The sequence below is a fragment of the Peromyscus eremicus genome, chromosome 19 (genome assembly GCF_949786415.1).
Source record: "Peromyscus eremicus chromosome 19, PerEre_H2_v1, whole genome shotgun sequence".
NCBI lineage: Eukaryota > Metazoa > Chordata > Mammalia > Rodentia > Cricetidae > Peromyscus > Peromyscus eremicus.
Window position 1 is genome coordinate 68,148,235 of NC_081435.1, and position 24,810 is coordinate 68,173,044.

At 38.6% G+C, this 24,810-nt stretch overlaps 1 protein-coding gene across 1 annotated transcript in view; it reads right to left on the reverse strand.

Moving 5' to 3' along the window:
* Nucleotides 1-24,810, reverse strand: part of Atp9b (ATPase phospholipid transporting 9B (putative)) — a 220,255-nt gene that overhangs the window by 62,794 nt on the left and 132,651 nt on the right. The window contains 3 exon segments of the mRNA XM_059246365.1: nucleotides 5,604-5,746; nucleotides 16,609-16,617; nucleotides 18,545-18,588. Coding sequence (XP_059102348.1) covers nucleotides 5,604-5,746; nucleotides 16,609-16,617; nucleotides 18,545-18,588 — 196 coding nt within the window.

Sequence of the window (24,810 nt, forward strand, 5' to 3'; positions counted from 1 at the left end):
AGGCTACCGTGAGTTCAAAGCCAGCATGGGCTACATAATGAGTTGCAGGTCAGCCCACGAAGCAGAGGAAGAAGCCATCTCAACAAATAAACAAGCAAACAAACAAGTGAAAAGCTGTGACAGCAACTTGTTTGCTCCCCAGTACATTCTATACAGTTCTGCCAGAATTCTTAAATCTCACACCAATGTAAGAAATAGATAATTGTGATCCATTTTCAAGGTGAGGTGAGTTTGTAGACACTAAACTCCTCACTACTCTGGCTGAAGCCTGCTTGTCTCAGGATTCTGAGAGCTAGAATAAGTTCTACTTGATTGAGCCTAGGATTGGAAAAGGGGGCAGGAGGCGGCTCAGGTCCCAGATTCTTCACTGAATGAGGCTTTGTGTCCTAGGCAGCGAGACGGGGATCTGAGCAGTGGTGGTGGTCCCTTTAAAGCCACTGTTGCCAGGTCAATGCTACTTTTTGCTTTTCATCTATGTGACTCCCTTTCTGCAGAACTATGTATTCAAAACTGTTTCCTGTTCTCTCGTCTTTTGGATTTGTTATCGTCTAATCCCAAACACTAACATTGCTTGTATCTGAGAAGCACTGTTTAGCTTCAAAAGCAGCACCAAGTGAAGGGAGCTTTGGGTTTCAGGAGTTTACCTAATGAACTGAAATTTCACAGTGGAAAATGGGCAACTGTAATTAAGAATCTCATCCTCGTTTTTTTTTTTTTTTTTTTTTTAAAAAAAGGAAATCAGCATTTTAAGGAGAGAGTCACAAAACATTTACATATTAACAACAGCAGTCAGCCAAAAACAGACATTGAAAGTGGAAATGACTAGGACAATTCAGGTCAGTACTTACTTTGCTTATCAACACTACTGCTGGTTCCAATACCCAAAGCACCTCAGGGCCTATACATATAGCACAGAGACTCCCAGTGCCCATCCTACTCAGACATCTGGACTCCTCATCTAGCCAGTCTCTCCAACCTCCCCTCTGACTTCCACGGAAGGTCTGGCACCACTGGTGGTAGTCAAGTGAACTTTGAAAAACAAACAGGAAGAAAAGCTCTTGAGGGAAGTAGAAGATGTGGTACATTCCCCTAGGGAACACCAACTAAATGAGAAGCTTCCCCTCAATCCATGAGGTCAGAGGAAAGGCTGGTAGGAAGGAGCAGTCAGGGCAACCCCACACCTGAGTAGAGGGCCTCTGCCTTGCACCAAGCTCCAGCATACTCTGCCTAAGTGTAAGCCTTTGGAAATGAGAAAGGTCAAACACTATAGAAAATATATTCTCCAACCACAGGGAAGACAATTACATTAATGATTTTAACTTTATGTCATTGAACATTATTCTGTAAAATTTTCTGGTTTGTTATTTGTAAACACAATAGATTTTTCTAGATTAGTTTTGCTAAAATGACCTACCAATTCTTATATTAATCTAGAAATTTATTAGATTTTCTATGTGTGTTATTTGCTAATAAGTACCTACTATTAGTAGTAGGTACTTATTTTTTGGTAGTATCAGGGATTAAACCTAGGGTCTTCTACATGCTGGCTGGGCCCTCCACTGAGCCATGGGTCCAGCCATGTTTTACTTTGTCTCCTAAGGCAGGGTCTTACTAAGGTGCTCAGTCTGGCTTTGTACTTACTATGTAGTCCAGGAAGACCTTGGATTTGCAATTCCTCCTGCCTCAACACCCACCCTTCCACCAAGCAGCTAGGATTACATCCTTCTTTTCTTTTCTTTTCTTTTTTTAGTTGTCATGGTTCTTTTTTTAATTAAGAAATTTTTTTCCATTCACTTTACACACCAATCAAAGATCCTCCTCTTCCTTTCTCCCATCCCCTAGCCTCCCCCTCCCAACCTACTCCCCACTCCCTACCCCCAAGAAGGCAAGGGCCTCCCATTGGGAGGCACATCCAGTAGATGCAAGTTCAAGCCCTTCCTCCTTCCTCAAGGCTGCACTAGATGTCCCATCATAGGTAGTAGACTCCAAAATGCCCACTCATGCACCAGGGATGGATTCTAATCCTACTGCCAGCGGTGCCGCCAGCACCAGGGATGGATTCTAATCCTACTGCCAGTGGTGCCCCCAAGCAGATCAGGCTATACAACTGTCTCGCCATGCAGAGGGCCTAGTCCAGTCCCATGCAGGCTCCACAGCCATCAATCCAACTTTCATGAGTTCCCACTAGTTTGGGTTGGTCATCTCTGCAGGTTTCCCCAGCATGATCCTGATGCACTTGCTCATAGAATATCTCTTTTCTCTATTTGACTGGACTTCTGGAGCTCTGCCTGGTGTTTGGTTGTGGATCTCTGCATCTGCTTCCATCAGTCTTTGTAGAAAAGCTCTGTTTTCTTTTCACCGGTCTGATCACTGGGGTAAGCCAGTTCAGTTCAGGCACCCTCTCCACTATTTCTAGTAGTCCAAGCTGGGGTCATCCTTGGGGATTCCTGGCAACTTCCCTAGCACCCGGTTTCTCTATCTCCAGGATATCTCCCTCTATTATGGTATCTCTTTCATTGTTTTCCCCTTCCATCCCTGTTCCAGCTCGACCATCCCTTTCCCTTATGTTCTCATCCCCATCCCCTACCCTCCATTGCCCACCCCTCATCCCCAGTTTACTCATGGAGAACTCATCTATTTCCCCTTCCCAGGGAGATCCATGTGTTCCTCTTAGGGTCCTCCTTGTTAGCTAGCTTCTCTGGAGCTATGGGTTATAGTCTAGTTATTCTCTGTTTTACATCTAGTATCCACTTACAGGGAGTACATACCATGCTTGTCCTTCTGAATCTGGGTTGCCTCACTCAAAAACCTTTGACTCTTTCCTTGCATTTCGACATGAATTAGTACCCCAAGTATGATAATGACTATGTTATCTTTTTGTTGCTCCTAGACTTGGGGAAAAGCTTTAAATATCCTACTGGTAAGTGTTAATACTTGCTACATATTATAGATTATATGTTGGGAGTAGCCTTTTCTATAATAAAGACAGTTCATCCTCAGCTCTAGTTTGCTAATGAACTTCATATGTGGAAATACTGAATTGAAATTCATCAAATGCTTTACTGAACTGGAGGGGGTCCCTGGGTTTTTTCTTCTTATGGCAATGTTGTAATTTATAGTAATAGATTTCTAAATTTAAACAAGCCTTGCAGCTGGATCACATCTATCTAGAGCTTCACACATTGTATTTTTCTTGATCACAGGGCTTTAAACAGCAAAGTAAAAGGCATCTCAATGCATTCAAGTTTTATTATGAGTTTTTCTTCTTAAATCATAGATGGGCAATGACTTCTAACAAATGTCTCAAACCTGTTATGCTTTATCTATTATTGTATATTTCATTGTGGTTTTCTCCTTAGCTTGTGCAGAGTTTTAAATATTAAACATTACTAGATTTGGCACTTTATTCAGAAATTTTACACCGACATGCAAGAGAGACACTTTTACCTTCCCTGTCTTGCTCTCTCCTCATCTTGTTCTGGCTTCTGTTTTCTAACAATAACATGTCCTCTCCACTGTCTTGTCTCTTAATAAGCGAGTTTATATATACAAAGTATAATGATAAAAATACCATAAAATTATCTTGGGCCAGTGTTAGGAGATCTGAAGATGATTTTTAATAGTTCTAGGATGGGGCGAGATGGCTCAGTAGATAGAGGCGCCTGCTGTCAAACCCAGTGGCCTGACTTCAGTCCCCAGAACCCATATGGTGGAAGGAGAAAACTGACTCCGCAAGTTGTCCTCTCACCATCTCCACGCTTGTAAGGTAGCATGCACATGTGCCTACCATCCACACCAAAGAAATAAATGTGAAAATTTCAAAAAGAGATTTTTCAGGTGATAAAAGCTATGTCTTCTGGGTCTGATTTAATGGCTTATATTTCCCAGAGAATTGTTCTATTGCTTTCATTTCAAAGCTGCTGACAGTAAAGAACCGATATTCTTTTATGATTTATTTTAAATATCATCATTGTAACTTTGTTCAATTTGCTTGCATCTGTTTCCTCACCCCCCCAAGATTCTACTTTCAAGTAACTCTACCATGTAGTCCTCCTCCCATACTCCAATGGACTGGTTCCTGAACAAAGGATGCCTAGGAACCCTGAACAGCAGTGCACACACTTCACTGGTGGATACTTGCACCTGCCTGCCTAAGCATACTGGCTGTGCAATACCTCCTCTCCAGACTCTGGTATGGAGAGTTCTTCCTCCCTCTGTGTGGCTCATCCTAGGAGCTATCTGGAGCTTCAGTATGCTTGGTAGTGACCTCCTTGCTCCAGATCTTTCAATTCTGGAATGCTTTTCCCTTTTCCTAGCATTGCCATAGACTGAGATCTTCTGTAACTTCCTGTCTGCTCACTGGAATTGGGAAAGGAAACTCCTAACCCATTTCCTCAGTCTAGTTTCCTGAAGCAGAAACCTCTATGTCCTAAGTGAGTCATTTGTACTTACAAGCACCATCCATCCCTTCTTGATTTTCTCCACTTGGTACTGTACTGAAATCCAAATAAAAATCCCCAAACTGGACCCTGGGTTACACTAAACTTTCAAATTCTCCATGGGAGCTAACACCTACAGAATCCGGAGTTCATATTTATCAAATGGTTAGTTACATTTCTCAGGAATGTCACTTTTTCCACACACCCATCCAGGTCCTTAGGTTCATATCCACAGTTTGATAAAAGCATGTTACCGTGAATAGGAGTTTTATTTTCACCTACACCTAAAGGCTGTTTTGAGTATTTTAACCAGCAACCTGCCATTTTGGTGATTTAATATTTTAACTAGTTTTCAGTTGACCACCTTGGTTGTCACATCTGTAAATATGTGTTCTTTCCTGATTATACACCTACTTCTACGTCTTATCTTTTTGCAAATGGGAATCATTCTATAACAATGTAAAATAATGTTATGAGTGTCAAGTCTAACTACAAACTAATACTAATCACAGGTGATGTTGAATGTTGTGTTTGGGACATATTTTATTTAATTATGCTATGTATGTTGCTTTTCTTTCTAGTTCACTAACACTAGAAATTTAAATCATTATCATTTATTTAGTATGTTATAGATTAAGAATTCTGTAACAGAAAAAAATACCAAATAAGGACAAAATAAAAATGGAGCTACAGCCCTGTCTCGAAAAAACAAACAAACAAAAACCAAAAAACCAAAAAAAAAAAAAAAAATGGAGCTACAGAATGGGATAAATAGATGTAGTAATCTTTACTGGAGAGTGCTATTGTTAAAACACTGAATTTATATAACTTCTAACAACTCAAGGATCATCCTACAATAAACAAATATACATTTTGTTCTTCAGCCACTAAAGAGGTATGTAGTAGCTGTGAGAAAAAAATGTGGGATTCTATAAAATTCAAAATACAAAAATAAGTCACTTAAAGCTACAGCAAAGTTACATTTCACTAGCTGTCAAGATAGTGAAGGTATGAAAGGATGGAGATTCAATCATTTAAACAGCTTTCAAGAAATGGGTCTAGAAACCTACAAATCCAGCACTCAGTTATGACACATATCATGTGTAAACAGAGTATTTCTGATGTTATCTGGTCCACTGAAAGACAAACAGAAGTGAACAGTACCTGTTTTGTCTGTCAGTAAGTACACCAAGCGTCCAAGTTCCTCTGGTATTGTGCTGGTCCGAACAACTGTCCCAGGAATATTCTCATCTTTCATAATCATCCATCCATATGCTGCTTTGCCCATGTCCAAGTTTACCCGCAGACTGCCAAGTGAAACCATCATGATGGTCAGTGAGTCCAGACCTATATAACAGTCCACGATCAATGGACTTACACGCATACTTTAGTTTTTATAGAAATAAATAACACTGGATTTCAGACTTTAAAATAAATGATTTGTGTATATTTAAGTGAACACATGATTTTATACTCTAGATAATGTTTACAGGTAATAGTTGGGTGGATAATTCCTTTCATATGAGTTACAGTGTGAGCTACAAGAGAAGCAGGCAAGTGGTTCTAAGTAGCCCATCAACACACAGAGTACTGTGGGCATAAAGAGGAAAACACATATGCTTAAGGTTACTGTGAGAAAATATGTGAAAAGGGTCTTGAGGCATCTGGAATAGGCACTTTGCTTCTTACTGATTTTTTAAAAATATTTCATGTTTTGTAATATTACCTATTTCACATCTGTATGTAACAGACTATAATAGATGGCCTCTGGAATGTCTCCCAAGCTTTAATTAAAGGGTGGCTATATAAGAACACACTCTAAAACTGCCCACTGGAGGAAATAGTCTCAGCACACCTATTATGTGCCAACTCAAACATGTTCATCTCTCTCTAACCATGGAAACTCAGCAGACAGCCATGGGGATGAAAGTGCTATTCATCAACCATTTATGACCTATCAGCATGGTAATTCATATGGTTCAACCTATTAATAAATACACCTTTGAAAAACAATATTCAGGAATCAGTCAACGGCAAGTGTATAAATTAAGAAGCATCAAACTAGCATAACTTCATTAATTTATCTGTAGGGTTCCCACCTTAAAAAAATCACAGGAATGACCTGAGTTGGAAGGAAAACTGGTAACTGGCATTACCTGTGCATCTCTCTCCAGCCAGTACCTCCCCATCTCTTGGCTACTCACAGCCTTGTTAAGAGTGAAGCAAACTAACAGATGGCGACAGTCCTTAAGCAGGGTTAGGGCAGAAAACGGCGTTCCTGGAAGGGCCAGAGGCCCAGTGCAGGTCTGCCACTGTGTGGGTCTGCAGCCCAGGATCCAGGAGAAGCTGCTGAGTTAGTCAATGCTAAGTACCAAGCAGTGTGAGGGACACTGTGTCAACAGTGTGAAATCACAGAACCCTTCCAGGTGGATTTAGGATGAAGGGGGCATTTGAAGAAGAAATGCAAAAAACATTTTCCCATAGATTCTGATTTGATTTGGGCTATTCAAACAGATTCTCCATGAATAAGAGAGATAAAGTAACCATAGGCCCTTGCTGAAATAAACAGGCAGAAGTTGGGGAAGAACTGAGCCAGTAAAGTGGGCCAGTACGGGAAGATACCCCCAAAACACAGCAGGGAGATTAGACAGCTGTCTAAGTTTTCATAGCTCTCATCACTTGGCTCAGAGCCCTGCACACTAGAAAAACATGGTCATCTGCCTGTGTGTTGGTTCTCTTAGATTTGGTCAAGGTTTTGGAAAATGTCACCCTGCATTGTTTTCTGTCCTCAGCTTATAGTCTGTCACCAGCCTCAGGGTGTCAAGAACCAAAGAAGCTCACTAAGATTCTTATGTGCACTGTTCTTTTCAAACCATGAACAATTTATGTTGTTGAAGAGTTATAAGAATGTATTAGTTCACAGAATACCATATTGTAAGTAATTACTCCTGGGCCATTTAAAGTTGAATACAAACATCCCTCGAAGAACACACAGAACAGTAGTTGCTCGTGGCAGAGGAGAATGAACATCTTTTAGAGGATAAAAAGGTGTAAGGGGCATGGAACACAAATCATCACCAAAAATGACCCAGTAAAATGTCTCAAATAGGACAACACTCCCACACAGGGAATTACAGTTCCACATGTGCCATGATTCATGTTGTGAATTTGGTCAAATGCTAAAGGAATAATTTGCTTTTAATGCTAAGCCTCTAAGGCACTCATACTCTATGGTAGCAGAATAATGACTATCACTACACTGACTTTACTTAGTAATGTCCTGACTATACAGACCTTTATCTAGGGAGGTGCCAACTCTGACACGCTGTGTAATCTATGAATCATGTGATTACAGAAACATGTTAGATGGTAACAGATACCAGATGCATTGCCAAGTCCATTCTACTGCCGACTTAGCAACTGTGACCCTGTTAGTCACAGACCTATTCCAGGTAAAACGTGGTGATTTGTCTTCAGATGGTTCACTGGGCCAGGGCACAACCATGACTCCACTATCATACAGTAGGAAAGATGAATCAGCTCAGATGACTAGTAGTCTTTCAGAGATGTTGCCAACAGGAACGTATATGAAAATGTTTATTTTTGTAATTGTAGGAAATGTGAGGTGGATTTCAAGTTGTAAGACTGCCTTCATGACAACTTATTTTTGTTCAAACAGTCTAATCCCACAGCTACAAATACCTGAAGAAGAAACTCAGAGTCTGAATAAATTTCAAGTGCATTTTTCCCAAAATACACAATACAATTCCATTTAGGCCCCAGGATGCTTGCTATATTTAAGCTCTAATTTGTTACAATTAAACCTCAGCACTTATCACTGCCAGGTGAGCCCGTCCCCAGCCCACCTGAGAAACACATGCAATTCTCCTTGGGGAACAAATCTACCTGAAATAATTCACATGCCAATTCTAATTTGAGAAAAAAAAAAAGGAAGCCACTTTCATCAGAACATTACCAAACGTAATCAAAACCTTTTCCTATAAAAGCTACGAACTGCCGCATACAAGAATAACAGAGCTAATGTTGTCATCTCAGGACCAGGTGAGTCCCTTCTGGGCTTTGGGCCAGCACTGCTGCCTGAGGGACCTCTAACCTTAGATGAATCAAAATACCTGTGAATGACTCCGCACTTTGCGCTCAAAGTGCTCTACTACAAGCTATATCCATAGTCACTGGCTATATCTCCAGTGTTAGTCAGGGTCTCTCTAAATGGCCCGGCTAGACTTGACTTTGCTTTATATCTTAGGTAGGTCTTGAACTCTTTATCCTCCTGTCTCAGCTTCCTGAGTAGCTAAACTGTTAGAATTACAGACCTGTGCCACCAAGCCCAGCTAAATGTGTAGTCCAGGTCTAGAACTTGAAACCCTGCATCACCGTTTCCAGCAATCTGCCTACTAGCAAATGTCAACCTGGACCAACCTTTCTGCTTAATGTGTATGTTCTAGTTAGCATGACCTCCTGCCAGCTCATCCTCCTAAAATTCTGGCAACTGTCTTCTATGCTCTAGGTGGAGGAAGTCAGGCTAACAGGTTTGATGTTAGCTGTCACTTGTATCAGTTTCTAATTTTAACATATGTCAGTTCTGTGATCTCTTACTAAAGGCTGACTTGATTCCAGTGATCGAGCAAGGTTTCAAAGGAAAGAAGACCTTGGGTCAAGCAGGATGGCTCAGTGGGTAAAAGTCTTTGTAGTGTAAGCCTGGCACCTGAATTAGATCCCTAGGACCCATGGTGGAAGGAGAAAGCCAATTCCCACAAGCCGTTCCCTGACTTCCACACACAGACCAGGGCATGCAGAATCCAACAAATAAATACACCGTTCAAAGGTTTTACAAGGACCACAATCCAATTAAAAGTCCAATGAGACAATAAATGTATTTGCAAACATGAGACACTAATCATTCAAACACTAAAATTCAAATTGACACAGAAAAATGAGGATAGCAAGAGTTCAGGGCAAAGGGCACAAAGAAGCAAAGGCATGTGCTTTGTGTGCTATTTTATGTCCAGCCATTCTTCTACTCCATCCCCAGAGGACACTAGGAACCACAGACTAGACCAGCTCTAGGTATGTTGTATTTCTTCTGATATGTAATATCTACTGAAATTAAATTATAAACTAGCCACAGTATGTAACAATAACAATGAAATATAACTATAACAATATATTATAATAAAAGTAACATGAATGTGGTCTTTTTCAAAGTATTTTACTGAGCACTTAAAATTTAGAGCACAGTTGATCATGGTAAGTGAAACTAAACTGTAGAAAGTGAAGGTATGTGCAAGTGGGGCTGATGACCAACTTCACTGAATGAAGAAAGGAAACTAAAGGTAGGCAGGTAGAGTTCTGCTCCAGGCACAACAGTTCGTGTGTGCCCAACAGTGCAAACTCTTAGCCTGAGATCTCCGCCTCAGATGCGTTAAGAGCTTTCAGGAAGCAGGTTGATTGTGCTGTGGGATAATCCTTCTGTACACTGTGTCACTCAGACTGGTTTAATAAAAAGCTGATTGGTAGGTAGCCAGGCAGAAATTATAGGCAGGACAACCAAACTATAGGAGAATGATGGAAAGAAGGGAGGAGTGAGAGAAACCATCAACCAGCACGCTGCTGAGGAAGCAGTATGCACAGAAAATGAAGAAATAAGCCATGAGCCACGTGGCAAAGCATAGATAAGAAATATGAGTTAATTTAAATGTAAGAGTTAGCTAGTAACAAGCCTGAGCTATCAGCCAAGCATTAATAATTTATATTAAGCCTCCAAGTCAGTTATTGGGAAGTGGCTGCCAGTTGTTTGGGAGCATGCAGTTGGGACAGGAAAACTCTACCTACATGACTGTGTTTTGTTTCTGTAACTTCTTCGAAGCTGGGAATTGACTGGCAAATCAATCACACAGACTTGAGTGGAGCCTTGGCAGCCTGTATAAACAATCAGTTAAGTTTTGTACATCCAAAACAGATGTGTGAGGTCAAGATGTCCACTACCCCTGGGAAGTTCCTACAGGTGACCCTTAACAGCTCACACCTTCCTATACTATCTCACCCAAAACCACCGAGTTGTTTGGTCGTTTCAATTTTGCAACTATGTGAAGTAATCATACAATGCATAGCTTTTGACTTTGAGCTTTTACACTCAACATAGCTATCAACCTGCTATGGCATGAATGTTTTTGTCCTTTTTCCTTATAATTTATTTTTAAGGCAAAAATATACGAGCCATGTATATTTTATATGCCAATGATAATCAAAATTAAATGGCAAAAAAACTATAAAATGTTTAGAGATAAATATATACCGTACAACATTACAAGCAGAAAATGTAAAAGATCTAAATAATGTTCATAAAGCCAAGTGTTGTGGCACATGACTAATTTTGGAACTAAATTTGGGGAGTGAACAGGCGAGAGAAAAAGGAATATATGCAGTTATATAAAGAAATTGATAGTTTAAAAAAAAATAAAGTCTTTAAAGAGACAGTAAAAGTAATATAAAAAATAAGCCACATAAAGATGGAAATCACACAAAGAGTCTGGATTATATTGTCTTTGGGATTTTTAACTACAGATGGACATTTGATTATAAAGGCTGCTGAGTTAAACCAATATATATATTTTTAAAGGTATCTTGACTTCAAAATTTGTGTCTAATGATATGTTGCTTTGGAAAAGAGGTTTTGCTTTTGTTTCCACAGAAGATGAGAACCTGTGGATTGCTTCCAGGCTAATATGGTCTGATCATCTAAGACTCCCTGAGAGGTCTCCAGATGTTCCAACATCCAGAACTGCTTCAAGGCAACTGGCTCAGAGAATACAGCATTACAGATTACTCCAGTAAGGACTTGACCATAATTTTTAATTTTGTCAGGATCCCATAAGATTGCCAGCGCTCCCATCCAGAAGGAAGTAGTATGAGAAGCTACACCCAAATTCCCAAAGTACTGTTTATAAATGTTTAGTTTTATTTAAAGGGGGTTGATTATAAATGCAATGTCTTTCTAAAAAAGAAAAGGGGATAATATAAATATGATAGGATAAAAGGGTAGATTATTGAATCTACTTTTAAAGAGTAACTTGTTTAAAATGTTTTACATTGCTATGGATTTTAGCTTATTGATACAAATTTAATTTTGTTATACTGTATATATATTTATACTCTTGTTTAAGGTATGTTTATGCAGCTTATTTAAAATTTTAATGTACAATTAAGAAATACAAACTAATAATTAGTCATCCATGATAAACTTATAGTCATGTTAGTTAAGTTTTCTAGGTATACATCGATATATCTTTATACATCGATATTTCTTTAATTTTGCCAAATACAAATAGACTAGATATTATAACTATAATTCTTGCTTCATAACTGTTTTATTATATGTAATTTTACTATGTTAAAGTTAAAACCTTCCTTTTTGATTAGACAGAAAAGGGGAAGTGCTGTGGGATGTCTTTCTGTATGCTGCGAATATGTGTTTCTCCAATTGGTTGATAAATAAAGCTGTTTAGCCTATTAGAGGCAGGTGGGAAATCCAGGAGAGAGACAGGAAGAAAGGAGAGGTGGAAGAGATGCCATCCTGCTGTCCAGGGAGCATCATGTAATGGCACACAGGTAAAGCCACGTGGTGACATATAGATTAATAGCAATGGGCTGAGTTTAGTTATAAGAGCTAGCTAGCAAGAAAATTGAGCTATAGGTCATGGCTATGCAATTTGTAACTGATATAAGCTTCCGTGTGTTTACTTGGGTCTCAGTGGCTGTAGGACCAGGTGGGACACAGGAAAACTTCCAGCTACAATATACTGCTTTGCTGAAATTAAATGTGTGTACTGGATAGCTCTAAGCTCCTTTCCATTTTATTTTTTTCCTTTTGTTGAAATTTGTTCTCACATAATATATCCTGATCACAGTTTCCCCTCCATCTACTCCTCACAGGTCTTCCCTCCTTCCCTTACAGCCCGATCCATTCCTTTCCTGTCTCTCATTACAAAACAAAACAAGGTTTTAAGTAACAAAAATAAAACAAAAACTAACACATTGAAACTGGACAATACAGAGAGAAAAAAGAGCCCAAGAGAAGGAACAAGAAAGAGACCCACTTGTTTGCACAATATGGAACCTCGTAAAAAGATCAACTGGAAGCCATAATATATGCAGAGGACCTGGTGCAGACACCTGACAGTCGTGTGCATGCTGTTTCAGTCTCTGGGAGTTCATATGAGCTTTGATCATGTTGCTTTAGAGGGCCTTGTTTTCTTGGTGTCCTCCATTCCCTCTGCCTCTTATATTCTTTCCACCTCCTCTTCCACAGGCTTCCCTGAGCCCTGAGGAGAGAGAGTTGATGAATACATCCTGTTCAGAGTTGCATGTTCCAAGGTCTATCCTTCTGTGCATAATGTCTTGTTGTAGGTCTCTGTATTTGTTCCCATCTGTTGCAGGAGGAAGCTTCTCTGATGATGGCTGAACAAGACACTGATCTATGAGTATGGCAGAATGTCATTAGGAATCATTTTATTGTTACTTTTCCACTTTTTTTTTTTTTTTAAAAAAAAAAGAAGAGCAGTATTTGGTTTTACCTTAGGTCCCTGAGCAATCTAGTCTCAGGTTCTTGGTCCACCTAAGTAGTTCCAGGTATGAATTCCATCTCATGGAGCGGGTCTCAAGTCAAATCAGAAACTGATTGGTTACTCTCACAAACTTTGTTCCATTGCACTAACATATCTTGCAGGCAGAATACCATTGTCAAGCCAAGTATTTGTAGCTGGGTTGGTATTCATATTTCTCTTTTGGTAGCATTCAGAGGACACTCCTGTACCAAAGATGTTGCATGTACTGGTGAAGGCTCTATGTAGGCACCAGCTCCACTTCTCCACATTCAATAAGTTGTGTATGTGTTGTTTTCAGCAATGGGGACTTGCCATTAGTTTGTGGAAAGCAATCTATAGTCTTGGCAACAGTCTTGATTGTTTGGAGAGAACTGTACAACCCTTTGAGCCAAAATCTCAATTAGATGGAACCCATTCTTGGTACTGGAAGACCCATTTGGTGACAAGAGATGGCTAATGTGACTCTGTCTTCATCATTTGGTGATTTCAGTTAGATTGTGTGTGTGTGTGTGTGTGTGTGTGTAGGAAGCTTCTACTACATTAGGTTTCCATACTACCCTTCAAATGGCCCTTAATTTTAGCTGTCTCTCCCCAAATTCTCTTCCCTGTCCTTCTCCCTCCCCAGCTGATCTTCCTATTCCAGCCATCCCCCTATTCACCTAAAACTTTCTATTTTTCTTTCCTAGGGAGATTTATCTGTCCCCTAACTAGTCAGTCACTCCATACCTAACCTCTAGTTCTATGAATTATACTTTGGTTATCACTTACTTAACAGCTAACACTCACATATAAGTGAATACATACCATATTTCCCTTTCTAGGTCTGGGATACCTTACTCTGTGTTTTCCCTCTTAGTTTCATCCATTTACCAGTGAATTTCTTCTTTTTTAATGGCTAAATAATACTCCATTTTGTAAATACACCACATTTTCTTTATCCATTCTTCTGCTGAGGAACAACTAAGTTGTTTCCAACTTCTGGCCATTATGAATCGAGTAGCAATGAACACAGTTGAGCAAGTGTCTCTTTGGTGGGATGAAGCATCCTTTGGGTATATGCCTAAGGGTGGATGGAATAGCTGGATCTTGAGGTAGATCAATTCACATCTTCTTGAGGAACCACTACACTGATTTCTATAGTGGCTGTACAAGTTTGTACTCCCACCAGCAATATGAGCATCCCCCTAATTCCATATACTTAACAATACAAGTTGTCACTTGTTTTATTGATCTTAGCCATTTATAATACTTAGCCATTTCAAGTACTATATTGAATAGGTATGGAGAGAGTGGATAACCTTATTTTGTTCCTGATTTTTAGTGGAATTGCTTCTCTTCATTTAATTTGATGTTGTCTACGGGCTTTCTATAAAGTGCCTTTATTAAGCTTAGGCATATCCCTTATATCTCTAATCTCTCCAGGACTTTTATCAAAGTATTGTATTTTGTCAAAGGGCTTTTCTGCATCTAATGAGGTGAGTGCACTTTTTTCTTTCTTTCTTTCTGTTTGATTATAGGTTGGATTACATTTATTGATTTACATATGTTGAAAAATCTCTGCATTTCTGGGATGAAACCTACTTGATAATGGTAGATTATCTTTTTGATGTGTCTTTGGATTCAGTTTGCATGCATTTATTGATAATTTTGACATTTTATGTTCATACGGGAAATTAGTCTGTAATTCTCTTTGTTGGGTCTTTATGTGGTTTGGGTTTCAGAGTAATTGTGGCCTTATAAAACAAACTAGACAATGTTCCTTTTGTTTTATTTTGTAGAACAATTTGAGTAGTATTAGCATTAACTCTTCTTTGAAAGTCTGTAGAATTCTGTTCTAAAACCATCTGGCCTGGACTTTCTTTTTGTTGGGACATTTTTAATTACTGCTTCTATTTCACTAGGGGTTATAGGTTTGTTTAAATGCTTGTCTCATCTTGATTCAACTTTGGTTAAGTGGTATGTACTGAGGAAATTATCCATTTCTTTTAGATTTTCCATTGTGGTGGAGTATGTATGTCCTTATGAGTCCTTGGATTTTCCTCAGTGTCTATTATACCTCCGTTTTCATTTCTAATTTTGTTAATCTCTCTCTGCCTTTTGGTTAATTTGGATAAGGGTTTTAAGGGTTTGTCAATCTTATTGATTTTCACAAAGAACCAGCTATTTGTTTCTTGATTGTTTTTATTTTTTTGTTTCTATTTTATTAATTTCATACTTGTTAATTTCTTGCTGTCTACTTTTTTGGGGATGTGATCTCTTCTTTTTGTTCTAGAGCTTTCAGGTGTGCTGTTAATAAGTTACTAGTATGAGATTTCTCCAAATTTTTTTGTACTCACCAAGTGCTATGAACTTGCCTCCTGGAACCACCTTTTTTATATGCCATAAGTTTGGGTATGTTGTATATTCATTTTTATTCAAATCTAGGAAGTCTTTAATTTCTGTCATTTTTTTCATTCATTAGTGTGCTACTAAGTTTTCATGAGTTTGTAAACTTTCTGTTATTGTTGATATTCAGCTTAAATCTGTTGTGGTCAGATAGGATGCAGGGTGTTATTTCAATTTTTTTGTGAATGTTATGACTTGCTTTCTGTACAAGTATGTGGTTAATTCTAAAGAAAGTTCCAAGAGGAACTGAGAAGAAGGTATATTCTTTTGTGTTTGGGAGAAATGTTTTTGTAAATATGTGTTAGGTCCATTTGGTTTATAATCTTAGTCAGCTCCAGCATTTCTTTAGTTTAGTTTTTGTTTGTATGTACGACTTGTCTTTGGCAAGAATGGGGAACTGAAATCTCTCACTATCAGTGTATGAGTGTCAATCTGTGGTTTATGCTGTAGTTGTGTTTGTTTTATGAAGTTAGGTTTGGTACAGAGATGTTAAGAATGAAATGTCCTCTTGGTGGAGTTTTCTTTTGATGAGTATGTTAGTGTTCCTCCCCATGTCTTCTTGTTAGTTTTGATTTGAAGTCTATTTTGTCAAATGTAAAATGGCTACACCAGCCTGCTTCTTTGGCCCTTCTGATTTTTACCCTGAGGTGATATCCATCCTTGATGATAAGGATGCAGCAGAAAGATAAATCCAGTTTTCTAAACCAATCTATGAGTCTGTCTCTTTTTTTGGGGTGAGGAACTATTAGTATTGCGTTATTAATAAGCAGTGTTTACTGATTCCTGTTATTTAGTTGTTGCTGTGTGTGTGTGTGTGTGTGTGTGTGTGTGTGTGTGTGTGTGTGTGTATGTGTGTCTTTCCCCTCTTTTGATTTGCTATTCTAGGACTTATTCCTTGTGACTTTTTTTTGGTGTGATTAACCTCTTTAAGTTAGAGTTTTCCTTCTGGTTCCTTCTGTTTCGCTGGGTTTATGGATAGATATTACTTAAATTTGGTTTTATCACGGGCTATCTTATTTTCTCCATCTATTGTGATAAAAAGTTTTGCTGTTTCTGTCTTCTTAAAACTTCATATTCACACTTAGTTCCCCTGTAGCAACCTCACAAGGACCCCCCACGTCAGCCCTCAGCATGAATATGTTATTGCTTTATCAGAGGACCTGAGAGGGCTAGCTGCTTCCCTTTTGACTTTCTGCCCTCCACCATGTAAAGACCTTATAAAGACATGGCCCAAGACACTGCCAGCAAACAGAGAGTAGCCTTTGCTACACAGAATCTATTAGTATCTTGACTAGATAGACCAGTTCTCAGAGTATGAGGTATAAATTGATGTTTTATATTAGTCTCAGTGTTTTGTTATAGAAGCACACATGGACTAAAGCAATGCTCAAGTTGCTATATATAGTTAAAGTTCATTCCTTTTTACTCAATGAAAGCAATACTGTAGTTTAAGAGGTGGCTGAAGAACAAAAACACTACTGTTTCTGACAAAGTGAAAATAAGCTAACGTAAACAAAGATATAATTACAAACTCAGTGGTTAAAAAAAAAGAACTCTGTAATAACCACAAGTAAAAGAAGTCACAATGGAGATCAAATATTTCGGGGCTAAGAGGAATAGTGCAGTTGGTAGAGTGCTCGTCCAGCATGTACAAACCTTGGGTGTGATACCCAGCACCACACAACAGATGCATCATGGCAAATGTCTGTAATACAGCACTTGGGAGATGGAAGTGTGTGTGTGTGGTGATGGTGGTGGTGGGGGGGTAGAATCAGTAGTTTGAGGCCATCTTTGGCTACATAATTAAGTTCAAGGCAATCTTGGGTTACTAAAGTCATGAGATCCTGTCTAAAAAGCAACAACAAAAAACCCAAACCATTTCTGTACTTGCTAATAACAAAAATACTACACATGAAAACTTTAGAGATATAACCAAAATAATAAAAAGAAATTAATGACTTAAATACATGTATTCAAGGGGGTAGGCTTAAGCTAATCAGTTAAACATCTATATCATGAAGAAAAATACTAAATCTAAGTAGGAATAAAAAAGTAACACTATGAAACAGAAAATAACATATGGTAAGAAAATTCACAAGGATAATAGTATGAATTTCTAAAAACCTACCAATGTTGTTTGGAAACTGATTTAAAGAAGAAAGGAAATAGGAAGGGCAGATAAGACTAAAGAATGGAAATGACGAAGCAGAGTGTGGCCACACAACCTGTGATCCCGGCACACTGGATGTGAGTAATGGCAGGAGGATCGGGAATTCACAGTCAGCCCCAACTACACAGGAAATTCAAAGCTAGTATGGGTTACAAGAACCCTGTGTCAAAAATAATAAATAAAAAACAATAAAAAAATTAAAAATCAATATTATAGACTTTATACATATATGGGATAATACCATAAACAAATTTTTGAAAAAAATTGAAAATTTATACAGTTCATCTATTTCTTGAAAACTAGCTCTGCCAAACCAATTACTAATGGAAGCAAATTTGTGCAGTGTTTCCACAGAGAAAGCTCAGGCTCCTGACTGTCTTCTTGACATGCAAGTGTTTAAAGAAAAGACAGCACCAACATAAATGTTTTAGAGATGAGAAATGGGAGATTCATCATTGTTTTATGAGCCTATATAACTTTGATACTAAACTGCAAAAAAGGGGGGTATGAAAAGACATTATTAAATTATAAAAGTATTATCATTTGTAAACTCTAAACTGATAGAAAAAAATCTTCCAGAAAATGCAAGTGAATGGACTCTAGTGAAACACAGAGTACAAACCATGGCCATATTAGCTTGTCCCCTAGATATAAAAAGCTGGTTTGATACTAGAAAGTCAATGACTATAATTTAGCATAGCAATCTATTTAAGGAACATATTAATCAAGAAGAATCATGAAGAGATTTAGAAAATATAAAATTGTATCATGACTTGAAAACAACTTTTAGGAAAAGGAATTAAAAACAATGAAAATGTTAAAGAGTTTTTATTAAAAAGGTAGCATGTTTAGATGGTGACTGTCTTAACTTTGATAATGGGAACAAAGGAAGAATGCACTTCATTCTTACTTTTATTGAATAATACACAAGATTTTTGCTTATTAACAAGAAAAGAAATAAATGCACAAAGTTATATAAAAGTCTAAAAGATTCTAGATTAAAGTCAACAAGGTTTTACTAAAGTAAGATTCAAGTAACAAATAAACATTATTTCTTTATACCAGAAACAGAAATGAAAGGGAACTTGAAAAAAAAATAATAGGATTTAAGAATATAAAATATTTATAAATTACTGCTGTGGGATGTCTTTCTGTATGCTGTGAATATGTGTTGCTCTGATTGATAAATAAAGCTGTTTGGCTAATGGTGAAACAGAATAAGGTTAGGCGGGACATTCCAACTAGAGAGAGAGAGGAAGAAAGGAGAGTGATGCTGCCAGCTGCCGCCAGGAGAGGCAAGATGTGAAAGTCCAGTAAGCCACAAAGCCACGTGGCAATGCACAGATTAATAGCAATGGGCTGAGTTAAGTTGTAAGAGCTATAGAAGCCTGCACCATGAGGCCATACAGTTTGTAAGTAATATAAGCCTCTGTGTGTTTACTTGGGTCCAAGCAGCTGTAGGACTGGGTGGGACACCAGAGGAACTTCCGGCTACAAATTACTCTAACACAAGTTGTATAATCTTTATATGGAGAAAGTTTAGAGAAAATATAAAGAGGTGCAACAGCAGATTCATGACCAAAAGGAGTGAAAACTCAAAGACACAAGGAGGAAAGGTCTGTGTTAAAACACTGCCTCATACTGAAGGCATATTAATTAGTTTGCTATTTGGTCTGTGGAAGACAGATCAAGGGAGCCCACAACAGGCAATGTATACATGACAGAGATGATACCAAGTGTCTGGGAAGAGTTGTTTTTTTTTGTTGTGTTTTGTTTCTACAACGGAAGGTGAGGCAATTATTTTTTTTAAATTGGACCTGAAAACTCTATCATATGCTAATTTAAAAAATCAGTTGTCTAGCATGGGCGAGGCCCCAAGTTCACCCCTGGTCTCTGTCTCCCCATTCCCCTTGCAGTAGTGTGTCTGGATTAGAATGTACATTTCAAATACTTGAAAACCTGAGTTAAAGTTCTAGCATCACAAGAGAACAAGATCACTTTCAGTGGTCAACAGAGAGAATGCTCACGTTCAGCAGACAGTGAGAGGAGAACATGGTCTTAGAACAGAAGACAGTTTGACAACATACAAAGATTCATATATATTCAACAAGGTAAAAATCAGAATTGCTGGGTAAAAAAATATCAAGCTACAGAGAAAGATGTCAGCAGAACAGGAATGAAAAAGTTAGAGCTACATAACTATAAACTGTCTGGAAGACTAGACAAAGAACTTAGAAAGTTCCCAAAAGACAAACTCCTAATCAGTGGTTCTCAACCTGTGGGTTGAGACCCCTTGGGGAAGTTGAACCACCCTTTCAAAAGAGGTCACCTAAGACCACTGGAAAACACAAATATTTACATTATGATTCATAACAGTAGCAAAATTAGTTATGAAATAGCAATGAAAATAATTTTATGGTTGGGGTCACCACAACATGAGGAACTGTATTAAAAGGTCATAGCATTAGGAAGGTTGAGAACCATTGCTCTAAACTGATATTGGAATGATAACTTGGTACTACCACTTAGCAAAATACTGGCAATATTAGCAAATATAGCAAAGCCACAGACAAAACACAGCCAAATAATTCCATTCCTAATACTTGATGCTGGGTGATCACATGTGTGCTCATGAATGTGTACAGCAACACTGGAACAACCCAAAGTTCGCCAATTGATTTTGGACACACTCAGTGGTACATTGATAAATGAGGATGGCAAGTTGTAAGAAATGGATGAATCTATGGAGCCATGCTAAACATAGATGAAAAATTGTAAAAGGGTAATCTTCAATATAATTCCAACTATATAAAGCAATAAAGCAAAAAATTCATATTATATTTATACTTGCAAATGTCTGTACAATGCTCTTCAGAAAAGCAAGAAGTTGACCTTGAGAAAAAAATCTGGCCATGTGGCAAGAACTGTAGCATCATACAGTGTCCTGCAAACATACAAAATTATTGTCAACTAAAAATAAAACTGATGTGGTGATATATTGTGTATCCTAATAAACTTGCCTGAGGATCAGAGGACAGAGCCAGCCACTAGATTGGACATAGAGGTCAGGCAGTGGTGGCACATACCTTTAATTCTATCACTCGGGAGGCAGAGTTCCGTCTGGATCTCTGTGAGTTCAAGGCCTCACTGGGCTACATAAGATGGATCCAGTATAGGAGAGAAACAGAGCCAGGCAGTAGTGGCACACACCTTTAATCCCAGCACTTAAGATCTCATGCCTTTGCTTGGGAAGCATACATGCCTTTAATCCTAGGAAGTAATATGGCTGGACAGAAGAAGGTATATAAGGTGTGAGGAAACAGGAACTTTCTTTAGGCTGAAGATTTCAAAGAGGTAAGAATTAGTGGCTGGCTGTTCTTTTTCTTTGATCTTTCAGCTTTCACCCTGATATCTGGCTCTGTTTTTTTTTGTTTTGTTTTGTTTTGTTTTTAAATTAAAAGACCATATAAGAATCAAACAACAAACTGAAATACTCCACTCACAGTAAAAGCAAACATTAATGCTCAAAAGGTTGCTGGAACAGGGAATAATACAGGGAGCTTTTTTAAGACAAGTGTTCTTTCTGGATGTGTGTGCACATATGGGTCACAAAAACAAGAGCTAACCCTTACACACCTGATGAAGGAAGTGGCCCAGCCTGAGGACTGTGCAGAACACAGATATAAGCGCATATAACAGAATACACTAGAGTATCGGAGTGTGTAAAGCTTAGCTACCTACTCCAATGTGAGAACTCATCAGGAGACAAAGAACCCCTTTCTCAGGAAGAAGAGCTGTTGGATAAGGAGGGAAAAAAAATCTCAGAACTGACAACAAGTTGTAGAAACTGCTAGAAATTTCCTTCAGTGAGAATTTACTGGTAACCCAGGTAGGACTGCTGCACCAATGCCACCAACACTGTTGGTATTCCAGCCTTCAGGGTGAGGATTTGGACAGGACCTGTGCCATCTAGTCTTCAGCATTTTGCTGAGAAGCCTCCCATATGCCGACTCTGAATGAGAAACTGTCTCCTGCAACCACAAGCAACCCTTGCAGCTCAGTGCTCCAGGAAAGACACTGCCTGCACAAGAGGTTCTCAAGTGTGCCTCAGAAGGGATAGAATTATCTCTTTGTCTACAGCATTTTTGCTATATGTAACTAACACATATGCTACATGTGCTGATGTGCTATGAAGAACCTGTCGGTTTCTTCCTGTATATAGGAGACATGCACAGATCGAAGGGACATAAGTTCATTTTAGGATCATAAAACAAAAACTCTTGGAATGACAGAAATGGTGTAATTAAATATGATCTCAAAACCTCACAAAACAAACAAAAAAGACAATGTAAATTTTATCAAGTAGCTTAAAAATTATTTTGTTTTAGCATTATTTTAATAAATTTATTTTTAATAATTTTATAAAAATTCTTAACTTTTGTAAATTTGAAAGTTTTCTGATTCTTAGGACAGAAGAAGAAAAAGCACTTGGCTTCCTACATTTCCATATTTTGCCAAATAACATATATTTAAAACTCCAAACGCACATTTAAACTCTAAAATGAACTGCTATCCTAATTTTATGGAAACTCGGTAGTAGGAAAACAAATTTGCATTCATTAAAGATAAACCACTTCTTTAAATCAGCTGCCCGTGCTCTTCACACTCCACCTCTCACTCCTCTGGCTAAGTTGGTACAACTGCAGGTCCAGGTGTGCAACACAAGGTAGTGTGTTGTGTTGGGTGGGCATGCTCGTGGTAAGCTGAGGAGAGGTGAGGTTACAATACTGTCTAGTCAGGCTCTGCACACCTGGTTGAACATGCTAAACATGCTCACTGAAAAACTAGAGCACGAAAGACTGCAGACATCATGGTGTTATCATCATTTTATAAGCAAATATTAAAAAAAAAACAAAAGAAACCAAAAATAGGAGTGTATGCTGGTAGATGCATATATGTATGTGCAAAGATATATTCACAAAGAAGCATATGTGCACATTCATATTTATAAGTCTATCTAAATGTATGAAAAGGTGCGTGTGTGTGTGTGTGTGTGTGTGTGTGTGTGTGTGTGTGTGCGCCTGCACTTGTAGGGGCAAGGGTCAACACTGAGTGCTTTACTCTATTATTTTCCAATCTTATTTCCTCAGACTAGGTTTCTCACCGAACCTGGCACTTGTGGCTTTGGAAAGAAGGATCTTCCTTTCTCCACTGCCCACCACTGGGGTTATAGGTGCCATACCTAACTCACCTCCTGTGGTTAGGCAGCAAGCACGTAACCCAGTGGGCCATTTTCCCAGTTCTAAACACATAAAAGGTTTATATATGAAAACAACAGAAATCACTTTTAGTTCCAACAATCCTCCTAAGGCATAATTTTGTTAAAATAACTAGCTTTCTCTATTGAATAAATAAAAGAAAAATGGGGCAAGTACCTTTATGTTGTTATTTTCCTAAAGACGGAGATAAAAAGAGACAGTCTATAAATTATTGTCCAGATCCCACCAGAAATGCTCTGAAGCTGAGAAGAAAGGTTCCTCTGGCCTTCCTCCCACTCAAATACAAGTGTCTTGAAAGTAATATCACAGAACATTCCAGACAGGTTTAAAAAGATCAACCCAAAGGAAGAACCCGAGAAAGAAAATCTTGAGAATCCTCCAAAAAGATGGGGAGAGGCCACTTTGAATCAGCAAGAGCAGGTGCCTTGCACAAGTGAGCATGGAGAGGACGGAGGTGGGGGTAGTGCAAGGCAGCAGGGGTGCCACCCTAGGCTTTCCCTCCTCTGCCAGAACACTTCCTGTCTGTCTGCTTTGGTGCCCATCATCACCCAGGAGTGCCACCCTAGGCTTTCCCTCCTCCGCCAGAACACTTCCTGTCTGTCTGTCTGCTTTGGTGCCTGGCATCACCCAGGGCAAAGCTGGAGGATCACTAAGTGTCCTTCCTTGTTTGCTTTTTATTGCTGTGATAAACACCATTACCAAAAACAACTTGGGGAAGAAAATGTTTATTTGGCTAACATGTCACCTCACAATCCATCAGTGAGAGAAGTCAGGGCAGGAACTCAAGCAGGAACCTAGAGGTAGGTTCTGCAGCAGTCTATAGACAAACACTGCTAACTGGCTCACTTAGCTTGTTCGATCATTCAAACCAGGGCTACTTGCTCAGGATGATCCTATCTACAATTGCTTGAGACTCTACACATTAATCATTAATCAAGAAAATGCCTCACACACTTGCCTATAGGCCAGTCTGATGAGGATATTTTCTCAATTGACGTTCCCCTTTCCTAGGTGACCCTAGTTTGTGTCAAGCTGACAACAAGGTGCCTAGCACAGTGGGCTATAAGAGATGGGGAAAGGACATGAAGGTGGCAGGACACTGGTTTGTTGGTGCATTTGTACTATCCAACTGAGCCTGCAGCATTGACTGCTGCCTATGTCAGACCCATAGCTGCTTCTCATTGTTTTAGTTACAAATAAAACCAAAAAGAATATAAATTAAAAAAATTTCCAAGTCTTATTTCAAACCTAATCACTAAGGATATCTGTAAATGTCACTAACATTGCTCCAAGCCCACCTTTCTGTCTGTCCTGGATATGCGGGGTGACTCACTATAAACCCTTCAATCCCGGGATGCTATGCAGGAGTTCAAGCCCCAGAGGTTGCCTGCAGCCTTGAGTATGAATAAGAAGAACAAACAGATACATAGAACAGGAGGGCCAAATACAAATCAAATACCACTGTGTGTGTATTGGTGGGGGTACATTTAACCAGAAGACATGGGATGCTAGACTTCAATTATTTTAAGGTCCTTGAATCGTTGTAAAGAAAAGCAAAGAGATGGGCTTTTCATGTGCACAGGGCAACACTTCTAGGGAGACTACACGACAGAACACAAAGAATGACAAGGATAGAAGGGACTACAAATTCAAAAGGGCACAAAAATACTGAGGTAAGACAGATAAAGTCAGAACAAGTGTTAAATGCAGGCAAGTCATTTAAGTGCAATAAATGTAAAGATGATGAAGGACTGAAAAACAAAAATACCTAGCTACGCACTATATCTAAAACCTTTTCATTCACTACAAAGGAAAAAAAAAACAATTCTAAGTCTGTAAACATTTAATAACAGCCTTAAAACACACAAATGAACCATAGAAATGAATAAAACGAAAATCACGGTAAGAGATGT